Genomic DNA, 13003 nt, shown 5'->3' with positions numbered 1-13003 from the left:
TGCTGATATTATCATGCATCCTCATTCATATGTTACGATAAAAAGAAAAATCATCCTATTCTCTTAGTGCCTTGCACAGCTACATCCCCTGTGTTTTAATCCTTTATTTTCCCCTACAGTGAAAACTGACCACTTCGTTCTTTACATAACTTCATCAGATTTTCCTCTCTCTGTTTAAGTGATTTAGAAACAGATTTTAAATAGAATTAGGGATCAAAATTAGGGATGCAAATTTTAAGCAGTTCCTTTAATTGATAGTTGGCTACCTTAACAATCGATTTCCAGTTAATTGTTAATAATGCATGAAATATGTTGGATGTTTTTCTACTCGAAAACTGTTTAAACCACTGAAATGATCTATGTTCGAGGCAAAATCTGAGACGTCTGTTGCTATCATCAACTGGTCCAAGAAAAATTATATGTATTTTAATTAAATACATTTTTTCATACCAGTATTGTGAATTTTATTATGATATATTTGATAGCAAATATTTGTAAGTTGTAACAAGACACTTTCTTATGTATTTGTGCCCATCTCTGATTGTCAGTTAAAACATTTTTAATTGGTTAAATTCTTAACGGTGATTAATCGATAAATGATCATTAACATCCCTTGTCAAAACTGAAGTGACATCAGACTTTTTCATCTTTAGTATGGGTAAAGTTCAGAAAACACTGAAACTAGTTAAATGTCCCTTTAAATTAATCTGAGTATGACTCACTGGCCACAGTGAAGGTGAACTCCTGTGTCTTGCGTCCTGCCTTGTTCTGGGCCACACAGGTGTAGGTGCCAGAATCGCCCCCCTCTGTGGGACTGAAGACCAGATCCAGCTCATCCTGGTACACTCTGCCCTCTGTGGGCACCCGCTGACCTTCTCTCTCCCACCAAACCTCCGGCTCAGGTCTGCCGCGTGGGGGACGACAGGCCACTCGCTGCAGGGTGTCCGCTGTGAAAACCTTAGACATCTTGGGCACCATGTCCTCTATCTCTGTAGTGGAGAGCAGGGAGAATTTTCAGCTTGAAGTAGCAATCTGAATGCTGAAATTGATTTCCATTCACACGAGGCCCCTGATAATCATCCATCTGTCTTCAAAGCCACGGAAGCATTACTGACTTTTGAATTTCATGAGCAGCCAAGAGCATGCTTAATTCCAACACACAGTTCTGCTAACGGATTTCCTGTCTTGTTAGGAAAAGTCCTCTGATTTGTAGCACAGGCCACAGTAATTAGAGAACAAAGCGCACAGTAGGCGAACTGAGTATATAGGTTGTATGGGAATTAACTAGGGAATGTGTGAGGTGGGTCATATCAAAACTGGCAGCCCCTATACAGAAAGTGGAATGTGATCTGTGGACTCACAAGACCTCCCACTACTGTGTAGTTTAATACTGCGTGTGTCCCAAATGGAAGTCATTAATTCTTTATTGGCCGACAATGCTCCGAAAGCTGGTCAATGGCTTCGACCTTCTACTAGTCTAAGATCTAAATCGATTAATGAGAACAGAGCGAAACACACATTTCTCAGCAGATGAAAGAGAAGCGGAGCTGGGTGGAGGAGGGTAAGGGGGGCAGTGAAGTGAATGAGGTGGAGCTACGATGGAGTGACTGTTTAAACTTGTCCCCTAAATACTGAATTCTACTGTGACACAATCCCCTATAATGCCTGCAGGGATTACCATCAGATTAAGTGAATTAAGGTATTTAAATGGAGCTGCGGATCACTGGGTTAAAACTGCAGATACAGTCGAACCTCGTTAATCCAAAACCCTTGGGGAAAAGGGGCTGCTCGGGAGGAATAAAGTACTTGGGACCCTGAAACGCAGAGAAATTCCAGCCCTAAGCTCATTCAAAATATTTGACTTGCATGCACTTGCATTTCAAAATGCTGGCTGATTAGTAAGATGAGAAGATACTATAGCTTGTTCCTGCTTTAAGCTCAAGCAGACATTTAAAGAGTAGTGGATTTAGACAGGAAAAAAGCAGGCGCTGTAATGTGCAATATTAAAAACTCTGATGTGTCTAGACTTGTATATTACATTACATTGTTTTCTCTGTGTGTACCTGTAACCTAATCTTTATGTACAACCACAAAGTTGTATTATTAAAGTCCTGATGTTATTTTTTCATTTTATAGTGGTTTAAACACCTGTTCACATTTCTCACAAGTCAACCTCTATTGAAGTTGGATGACGATCACAGGGCAGGTCTAATTACGTTAAACATTTCACAACCTCATAATTACGCTGCTCGTTAGCCAGTTTGAGTCATACTGGTGTGTTATCTAACACATGTTCAGCCAGGTGCTGCTGCACTTTGGAGAAAGTTTGTTGAGCTAAACAAGCTTGGCAAACAGCTGGACTGTTGGAGGAAATAATATGGAGGGGAAGCAGGAAAATGCTCCGGCACGGCGTGTGTAGTGGATACAGCTGGTCCGGATGTCAATAAGGGAATGTCATTATCATCGGAGAGATCTGGCTCTAAGTGAAAGAGCCAGAAGAAGAAGAGGGGAGGGCAGAATGAGATGGAGGGGAAGGATAAATATGTAATCCAAATGCCCCCTCTCGCTCTCAGATTACATACACAGGTGTTTATCTCTCACCAGTTCAACAACTGCAAATATGTGTGTGTGTGTGTGTGTGTGTGTGTGTTAGTGTGTGTACCTGCTATGAGTAGGGAGGCCTCCAGCGTAACGTGGGACCCTCTGAGGCCACGGCCAACACACTTGTAAGTCCCTGTGTTCCTGGGCTTGACCTGGGTGATCAGCAGTGTGCCGTTCGAGAGCAGGACCACACTGTCGGGAAGAAACAAATCAGACAGGTTACACCTCCAGATCGCCTTGTTTATACTGTCTCACCATCACCAGTGTTGGGGGTAACAGTTACAAAGTAAAGCTGTAATCAGATCACATTTGTCTGTAATAGAGTTGAAACTACTACTAATGAAACAGTCATGTCGTGAGTTGGGTTTCATATGCTCTTTAACTGTCTGCGTGTTGGGCGGATAGAAAAAAATCATTAAACAGGCCTCTTCATGCCCACTTGCACAACAATCGCCTGACCTCAGCTCAAGTTAACCCAGTGACACCGTCCAGTGTACAGGTCTTGTGCTGGCTCATGAGTTATAACCTCTGCTGTAGTGGTAAACACGAAAGAATGAGTGCCTGAAAGTCTAGGCTATTTTAACATGGGCCTACTTTTTCTTGTTAGGCATATTACCTGAATCTATCTGAATTGCCCTGATTCACTAAAACCCAGGCCATCTGCTGCTCTAAATAGGTTAAAGTAAATACTTAGAGTCTGTTCAAAGAACACAAAGAAATGTGTCCTACATAGTGAGTTCATTTTAAAAAAGAGTCTTGTGCTTTTCCTGACGGCTGGCCACTGGGATCTGGCAGGCTGAAGGGAGTATTGGTGCCAGTGATGGACGGGATGAGAAGTAATTAAAGGCTGACCTTAAGCCAGCTCCAGGGATGACAGATAAGGAGCTGCACATCCCAGGCAGCACAGAAATCAGCTCCACAGACCGGACAACTCAACAGCTCATCACAGCTGTATGAAAAAGTCGTTATGAAGCTCATGGGAAATGAGGATATGTAAAACAGAGTGAAATAAGTAAAAAGCACTGCTGGATGCATTTAGGAAGCTGGGGAATTCCTGAGGAGAGTTTTCCAAAAGCAGGATTCATCCAAGATTATCTGGTTTTGCACTGGATTCCCTCAGGAGGGCTGATATTTCTGTGCCATCTCTTCTCTTCTTGTCTGTTCAATAGCGGGAGGGAAATGAGCTTTGGGAGCTTGTGTGAGTTTCCACCGGAGAAATGGAGAACAAGTCTGTGGAATATTACTTCACTGCGAAGAAACAGTCTAAAATAACCACAAAAACAAAATGAAAAGAGGGAATCATCTTAATAGCTACATTTGATCCTACTCATACAGAATACAATTTCAGATTTTTGCCTCCACAGTTGGTTTGACCCATGGGGCAATATTTTTTTTCTGTCTGCAAAAATAGCCGTGAGCTTACACTGGCATGTTTTTTCTTGGTTTCATGCTTATGGAAAACAACCTTCATCAAACATTCGCACATAAAAAGGGGGGTTGTCTGAACAGTGCAGGTGCAAAACAGACGATAACCCCTGCAGAGCAGCTGCATTCCTCTGGCGTTATATCAGCCCAGATCAATAAACACAAACACACCAGGCCTCCTTGGAATACAGTGTGTGTGTTTTTATACTCATGCTCATTACACAGCACTAGCACCAGCAATCCTGCTGCTGAGTCATCACTGCTGAGGTGACCGAACTCGCCTCTGACAAGCTCATTACACACCGAATAACTATTGATGGAGTCCTTCACATCCGTCCCTCACTGAACACAATAATCACTTTAAAATCGAAAACCTCTCCATGTGGAACAAGCCGCCCACAATGTTACTGTGTATAAACATGAGGTGCTATGAACCCCGAAGGGGGACTTGGCATTTGGTATAGAAATTGGTTATTATCTCATTCTTATGGTTTTATAGGGGACATGCTGCTAAGCTGATCGTAGGGTTTTTTTCTTCTTACTGGAGAGCTACAAAGTACCTTATGATAGGCTGGAGAGAAAGGCTGCGTTCAGGTGATGTATGGTAGACTGCAGAGAAACTTTACTGTGCTCTGTTCCAGTAATAATATTCCTTAATGCGCAATCCATCTTAAGACTGAGTAGTAACAGCACACAGAGAGCCGAGAGCCCGATGCAAGAGTTCCACCTCATTGGGTTCAAAGGAATCCCCGAAGCTGGAGCTTATATAATGGTAAGAAAGGAGAGGGAATGAAGTGGGGGCAGGATGTGGGTGGGAGAGGGGCTGTAAGAGATGGATGATGAGAAAGAAAAGAGCGAAGCAGAAGGGAGGATTTAGCCCTCAACATACCGAGTCTTGTTTGCCAGCAGCTCGTTTTCGTGATACCACTCCAGCGTTGGGGGCGGTTCAGCGGTGAACTGGCAGTGGAGCGCAGCCTCCTCGTTCTTCAACACCACCTGGTTCTCCGGAGTGACCACCGGCCTCGGAAAACTCTTATCTGTGAGAGAGGTAGACAAACATCTGTATTATTATGTGTGCAGGCATCCGACCATCAAGTTCCATCTGTGTGGATGTCCGTACACTGATCTGCTCTGGGGCTTTTATTAAAAGCTGCCAACAGCAGCATGAGGCTCGTAAGCAAGTGGCCTTCAGGTGGCGGTGTGTGTCAACACCTCAGGGGGGCCTCACGGGGAGGCTTAATGAGGTCAATGAACAGACCCTATAGCTTATCTGCACCATCTTCTCCTCCTTTTTTCACAGGAGATCATCTCCCTTTTCTCTGCGATTACTTAAATTCACAATATTAGAAGAAAGTGGGGTTAGAAGGACTCAAGTGGGGTCAAATACTCTGGAAACGAGAAAAATCTGTCCCTGACTGATCAATTTGATGCATATCTCAAATGGTAAACAATGAATAAGAATGGTTGTTTTGTATTTTTAAAGGATGGAGGTTTTGTATTCATTTCATATCACCCAAGAATGATTTAATGGCATTTTTTTCCTCAATTAACATTCTTTTGACCCCTTCTACCCTGCCAGGCATCCAGTGTTAGCTCTGGCCAACACTTGGCTGCTCTGACCTGCCAGAGATTTGGTAGCGAACAACCTGGAGGAGTAGTAATTACCACAAATATTTAAGGACATTGTTATACTCCAAATACAAAGCTGAAGGGTGTTGCGCTCAATACAGAAATGGGAACATGAAAATACCCTTAATCCAGGATTTAGTGTTTGTATTTTTCAATTCTGAACAGCTCATGGAGGAGCGGTGCCAGTAGCAGTATTAGGATGTGACTACTGGTTTGTGTGAAGAAAAAGAAAGCACACCTGGCCCACCCAGGAAGTCTGAGCGAGGGCCTCATCTTAAGGAGCTGTGACCGTTCATTGAAAACCTGTCTAAATCTGTCAGCTTTTCCTTAAGGTGAAGCCCTATAGAGGAGCAGAGGGTGGCGACATGGTAACTGGAAACTCAACAATTATCCATTCTTCCTTCAGCCAGGTGCTAACCTAGCGTGTCGGCGAGTGTATGTGCTGCAGGTGGCTAATTAGAGTGGAACAGGGCATCAGGTTTCTCACACAGATGTGCTGCGGTATGTACAGTACTAGCTCTGCCGTGTAATACACAGGAAGGGCACACACACACACACACACACACACACACACACACACACACACACACACACACACACACACACACACACACACACACACACACACACACACACACACACACACACACACACACACACACACACACAGAGAGTAACAACAAAAGTCCTGTTGCGATCCTGCAGAAATACAAATAATCTCCCCGTACATCAACACTGTTTGTGAAAGCTGCAGTAACACTCAGATCAACAGAAGGACGCTGCTGTTGCTGAGGGAGCTGATGTTATTGTTCACTCTGTGGATGTTTATGATGTTTCTGTCTGTGTGGGTGGCGGAGGAGGAAGGTGCTAACACACTCTCAGGTAATCACATTAGGAACGCCATCACTGTCTCTTCCTGCTTTCTCTCACCACTAATGGTGTAAAACACCCCCTCCTCCTCTTCACCGCACTTCCTGGCAGAAGTGGGAATATTTCCTGAAAGCTGAAGATATCTGATTATTAATTACAGCTGAAAGGATTAGTTGATTAAATCTATTCGTTAATTGACAGAGAAGTAATGAGCAAATTGTTACCCATTAAAGTCATTTTCAAGCAAAATTGTCAGTCACTGCTTCCAGCTTCTCTAATGTGGGGAACTGCTGATTTTATTCCAATTTATAAAATAGCAAAAATAAATAAAGGACTGTTAGATGGACAAAAAAAGAAATATAAAGACATCGCTTTGGGCTCTTTGAAATTGTGTGGAGCATTTTTTTTTACTATTTTCTAGTGTTTTCTGGTTAAACTGCTTTTTTGGTAATCTATCAGTCATTTCTTAAACAAAAAACATTTGCTGGTTCGAGCTTCTTAAAGGTGCACTATGTAAGAATTGTGGTTATATAGTCATCTGGTCTTGACCTGATAGACAATATGCCGTTTTATTCTCATAACTCAAAATACAAATGTACGAATACGAAAAAAAGTAAACGTAAAAAGTTCCATAGTGCATCTTTAACTGTAAGGACTATCTGCTGTTCTTTATCATTTATGAGAGTAAATGACGAGTCGTTTGGTTTTCGACTGTTGGTTGGACTAAAGAAGCAATTTGAAGACGTCGCTTTGGGCTCTGGGATGTTGCACTGATCTTTTTTTCTTTTTTACAAAAATCATTAGTTGCAGCCATATTTGAAACAATTGTAACAAAGAATTGGTACATTTCTACAGGCAATGCCGTAGGGTGAATTCAACGGGGTAATACTTAATGAATAATGGGTTAAGTCATGCAAAGAGTGGCAGAAGAAACAACTGAGAAACCAAAGATCCTTTACACTGTCAGAGTGGATGTGACAAAAGGCCACACACACACACAAGCATACACACACACACCTATAATGTTGAGTGTGAAATTGCTGTTGCTGCAGACATGCCCGGCTGCATTTTTGGCGCAGCAGTAGTACAGGCCGTTGTCGTCCGGACTGGCGCTCTTGAAGGTGAGCGTCCTCTCCTTGTTGTTGATCTGATGGCTCTTCTCTGTCAGCTTCACCCCGTCCTTGAACCACTGGCATGTCGGCCTGAGAAGAAGAAGAGGATTAGAGAGGAAAGGCATGAGAGAGGTTAGGGACAAGAGAAGACAAAAATCGGGGAAGAGTCGTGTGATTGATGAAGACAAAAAAGAAGGTACAAAGGTGAAGAGAAGAAGAATAGGACAAGCAGAACATAAGGCCATGAGAGAGGCCAACCAGGACAGAAGAATAGTTTTCAGTACAGTCCTCCACATGATCCTTAACCCTGTGAGCTCTGAACTTGAGGTGATATGGGAGGAGACTCACCGTGGGTGTCCGTCAATATGACAGCGCAACGTGACTGGCGCAGAGCTCTCGATGTCCCCTTCTGAGGCGGGCTCCTTCAGAGTCACACCACCACTCTCTAACCCTGAGGAGGAAAAACAGAGGACACTGTAAGCGGGAGGAGTGAGGAAGCATCTGAGGACAGGAGGAATAATGGAGGAGAAGGACAGGAGGAAAAATTGAGTTAAGTGGTCGTCATGTCGTCCGTCCTTGCGGGACACACGGAGATGCTAATGTGTGCTGCAAGGATGAGGGCAGAGGGGCACATTACTGTGACAGCACTGTGACTCAGGAACAGAGGCAGCGTGGTGAGCTATAGGGTCCTCTCTCCTGAACTCACAGGGCCTTTACAGTGCTTTTTATGGACATTTAATGGACAGCTCATAGACTTACACTGTTGAAAGAGATACTGTGCTGCCCATAAATTCAGGAAACAGTGAACAACTTTTGACCTCTGACCTTAGCACACCAATTTTAAAAATGCAGGAATATTACCTCAAACCAGATCAGGTGTGTCTACATTACTTCATCATCAGATGAGCAAATGCCACAACAAAGTGATGAGAGGCATCCCTCACACAAGAAACGCGAAACCTGATCAATGGTGTCAGAGTGACAGATGAGCAAGAGGACAAATGAAGAAAACAGATGGCGGGAAATTGATCCATAGTCGTCCCCTGGACGCATCATGGTGCAATGAGAAATGAGGGGAACAGAGTGGTTTTCCCATTAAGGGTTTGACCCAGTGCTCTGGGATATATATATCCACTATATACAGTATGTCAAGATATCATCACAGTGGCAAATCATTCCTACATTCTCCTAAAAGAAGGGCAGCATAAGATCACTTTTCAAATGTTGAAGGCAGACTAGTAGATTTATCTCATGAGCCATTTCATCCCTCTTTCAATGTGAAGGGCAGTGGTGGCTCCTGCAAGCCAGAAGTTCAGTGTCAGCCATTACAATTCTGAATTTGATCTGATGGAGACTCTTCTGCTGACAAAATAAATCACTTTCTGCTGCTGAGCTAGCTAGATGAAGTGTATTGGATGCATTAAAAAATATTTCACAGTTAATTAGAGAAAGTTGTTTCCTCTGGGTAGAGACACCTTACATTTGGCTGTAATTAGGATGTCTACAGTTATCAGAGACTTAAATTTAATGCTTTTTAAGACCTTTTCAAAAATATTTTTAACCATATTTAAGACCGACTTTTAGATGAATCTTGTTCTAGTTTTCTTGTTTAAGCATTGCAGGTATAAAGGCAGCAGCATATACGTGGTATGGTTATCAGATTGAGTTAGGTTTATCTCCACTTTGCCAACAGGTAAATACAAGTATAAATCAAAGAGACAGAATTGAATTCAGTGGTATGTTTAAATATTTTCAACATCAGAAATGTGGACTTTCATACAGAAGAGCTTAATTTATGGCAACTTGTGGCAAGTAAGTACCTAACGCATTCATATTTGAGATATTTGCTATATCCACTGCCCACTCAGTATCCACTCAGCCTTCACATGCCTGGGAAATTTAAAAAAAAGCTACATCAGAATGCTTGTTGTTGATTTCAGCTCAGCATTCAATATGATCTCACCCATGAAGCTGATTGGAAAACCTAACACTCTCTGCTTGGTATAACACTCTGCAATTGGATATTGGACTTCCTCACAAGCAGACCCCAGACAGTTTGGACTGGCAGTAACACCTCCTCAACATTAATGCTATACCACTAGACTTCAGAGCAGCTTCATTCCTCAGGCTGTGAGACTCTTCAATTCATCCTCCACACTCCATTTTATGCAAGCCTAGTTTCATTTTTTGAAACCCTAGAGTTGTAAAAAAAAATTATGAATAAATTTACTGTGTACCTAATCATTTTTAAAGCCTAATTTTATAAAATTGAATTCAGAACATTTAAAAACTTCTTAAGGACCTGCAGACCTGCTGTGTGATACAGCCTTTGTGTTACCTTGCAGGAATTCCCCTTATCTTGGGGTTGTGTGTTGCCTACACAAATACTTAATGTTTACACCGAGTGAGATCAGCGCTAATTGTTATTTATGTGATGATATATGAGCTGTGGTTATGTGGCGTGCACCAACCCAGTGTTGTTACAGGGTGCAAACATCTAATTCACAGAGAGAGCATGTTTGTTTGGGTTGCCCTATTTTATGCATGAGTCCACGAGGGGTTTTTTGTGTGCATTTGTGTGTCTCGTGTGTATTAGTGTAAGACATTCCATCATGGCGGGCTCCATTCATTTGGCCCGTGGCTGAATACTGTGGCTGCATCTCTGGATCATCTATGAAATATGCATGGCATGAGCTTCCACCTGAGAGTGGTGGAGAGGGAGGGGGGCAGCACCACTGTGAGGTCAGAGGGGGCGCTAGAGGAAGACCTGTCACAATGAATAACACAGGAAGCTGGCCCAGGGGGATCATGGGAAACCCGTCTCCACAGTAACAGGGCCTCCAACCCTCTTGCTTATATCCCCATCTGCGCTCATTAGCTTCCTCCTAAAACAGATGCCCCAACAACTATGAGTGTGTGTGTGCACATCACGCTAGAGTGGAACAAATGTGTGTGTTTATATGTCTGTTAGAGAAAAGTGTTTGTGGTGGTGAGGTGTGAAATACAGTAGAGTGATGCTGTGCCCCAAAGCAAGACTGCATGCGCGTAAATGTACTCAAACCTCTTTTGAGAGTTCTAATTGGTTGTGCATCTCAGTCAAGGACATTCAAGTCAATAGCTCCAGCAGCTTAGTGAGGAGGAGGTGATGAAGGCCATGCCAGCAATGGGGACCTGGGGCCAGACGCTCCAGACAGACCTGTTATTAGTGCACTGGAAGCGTATGGGGGCCGACAAACCAGAAGGGGAAACAGTGAGTCACTGAGGAGGAGGAGAGAGTCAGAAAAAGGGTGATGAAACAACAACTATCATTTGCAGTGTGACTGACATTTGCTAAATGAAATCAAAAAATGTGTTTTAACCTGCTTGGAGCAACAGGTGGGTGTCAAACTGTCAACTTCAGGAGACACAGCTGCATTTTAAAGTGATACTTTCATACAGGTCTATGTTTTTCTGCTGTCTTTTGCCAATTGGAGAAAAAAAAAGTGATTCAACAAACACCTCTCGGTGTCTGGTATGTCAGTCCTGGGAAAAACCCTCAGACACCTTTTTATATTTGGAAGAAATATTTCACATTCCAGCAGCATGAGCCTGCAATAAGAGGAAAAACAACGAGACAAATAAAGGGCCTACATAATGTAGGAAAAAGTAATCACAGTACAGGACACACTGCCTGATCTCCGTGAACAATGAACACCAAATCAACACACATTGCCTTGTGACTGTCTAACGTTTCTCCTACTCATGACCAATTCTCTGTATCATTTCATTTTCAAATTGACCTGGATTCTCTGACAGTCGCACATTCTAACTTTTGCACTGCTCATAACTCCATTCACAACTCAGGTTTCTCCAGCTGTCCACTCGACAAACAGAAGGCACTCTTTCATAACCTATTAGTGGCAAATACTTCCCCGTAATCCCTCTCAGAATGCATGACTAAGTGTTGGAGCAGGCCTGGCAGCTAACGCCATAATTAGGGGTGTATAATTATTATGTTGGAGGCAGAACAGGAAGCTCTATCAACATGGGGATGATAACAGATGAATTGTGAGGATATTGTGAAGGCAGATGCTTGGACCGTTCGTCCCTCACCGTGCCAAAATGCAGCTGTACCAGTGTGTGTTAGTCTGTTTCACTCAATGAGCTGATTTGTTGCCATGGAGAAGGGTTTCTGCAACAGAGAGAGGCAGGGTGGATTGTGTTATCCAGAGCGGTGCTGGGTATAGGATTTGACAGACAGCACCATATGGCTATAGAAGTAACTAAAACATGTGGCAGAGCAGCTTCATATTGTCAAAAAAAAAAAAGGAAAAAGTGCCCTTGCACTCTTGGGAAGAGCGTGACAGACTCAGCTTGCTGTTTTGAATGAGGTGTCAGATTTTATCAGCTGTGGCTGACAGAGGTCAGCAGACCAGGCAGCAAACCACAGCAACTCAAGAGATGCTACTGCTGTGACAACGTAGAAAGGGGAGGGTGAGGGGGGAAAAAGAGTCACAGAGACAGAGACAGTGGAGCAAAGTCACTCTGCAGGGGAGAAGCTGACGGATGGAGCCTGGATCATTAAGCATGAGGAAGAGCTGCATTTCGTCAGCTCGAAAAAATTACAGGAAAAGAAGATGTAGGAACTATGACAGGATGTGCACTGGCAATCAGTAAGGATGCGCCAAGATGCATCTGCTGCATTAAAGTAGGTTAAGGAAGGACACATGCTGTGTGATTAAACCAAGATGGCGTGTGTGTGATTTAAAAGATTAAACAAAAAGTGCCTTCTTCCCTGTGTTTCCACTCTGTTCTCCCTCTTCCTACGAGCTAACATACTCCACAACACTGTCAGTCTGCATCCTGATACCGAGAGTCAAGTGAAGCGTCACCTCCAGGACCAACAAACATGCTGACAATAGTGATGACTGAGCCCGACGCCTCTGCTGGACGCGGTCTCGCCATGGAGACCCAGTGACCGGGCGGGACAAAAGGATGAAGGGGGGGCTAAAACCTCTATTAGTGAAAACAGAGGGGGGATAATTACTCTGAATAACTCTCAACTGGCAAGATTTGCCCACCCACCATTGAGAGCAAGATAAATTAACTCTCTCCCTGTGGAGGGCGGGAGGGGGAGGGGGGACAATCTACTCCAGTACAGTCCATGTACAGTATATATGGAATAACCCACCCCCCAACCCCCCTACAACCCACATTTACTAGTACGCACGCAAACTAGCATACACATGAGCGAACGCACATGCAGGATTACTGCCAGAGGGGGTCTTTACTTTAAAGCTGTGTGCGGCTTTATCGCCCGTTAAATGTATGTTGGGGAAATATGAGAACATCTGTCAAAACATGGTCTGATCCATCTAAAGTGATCC

The 13003-nt window shown here is 43.5% G+C and overlaps 1 protein-coding gene across 1 annotated transcript in view; it reads right to left on the bottom strand.

The window, feature by feature from the left end:
- Positions 1 to 13003, bottom strand: part of ptk7b (protein tyrosine kinase 7b) — a 78230-nt gene that overhangs the window by 10182 nt on the left and 55045 nt on the right. The window contains exons 4-8 of the mRNA XM_073482224.1: positions 7986 to 8088; positions 7543 to 7727; positions 4916 to 5063; positions 2663 to 2793; positions 723 to 989 (exon numbers count right to left, since the gene is read on the bottom strand). Coding sequence (XP_073338325.1) covers positions 723 to 989; positions 2663 to 2793; positions 4916 to 5063; positions 7543 to 7727; positions 7986 to 8088 — 834 coding nt within the window. The remainder of the gene's footprint in view (positions 1 to 722; positions 990 to 2662; positions 2794 to 4915; positions 5064 to 7542; positions 7728 to 7985; positions 8089 to 13003) is intronic.

The sequence above is a fragment of the Pagrus major genome, chromosome 15 (assembly GCF_040436345.1).
Source record: "Pagrus major chromosome 15, Pma_NU_1.0".
NCBI lineage: Eukaryota > Metazoa > Chordata > Actinopteri > Spariformes > Sparidae > Pagrus > Pagrus major.
This window is presented reverse-complemented; position numbering and strand designations above follow the sequence as displayed.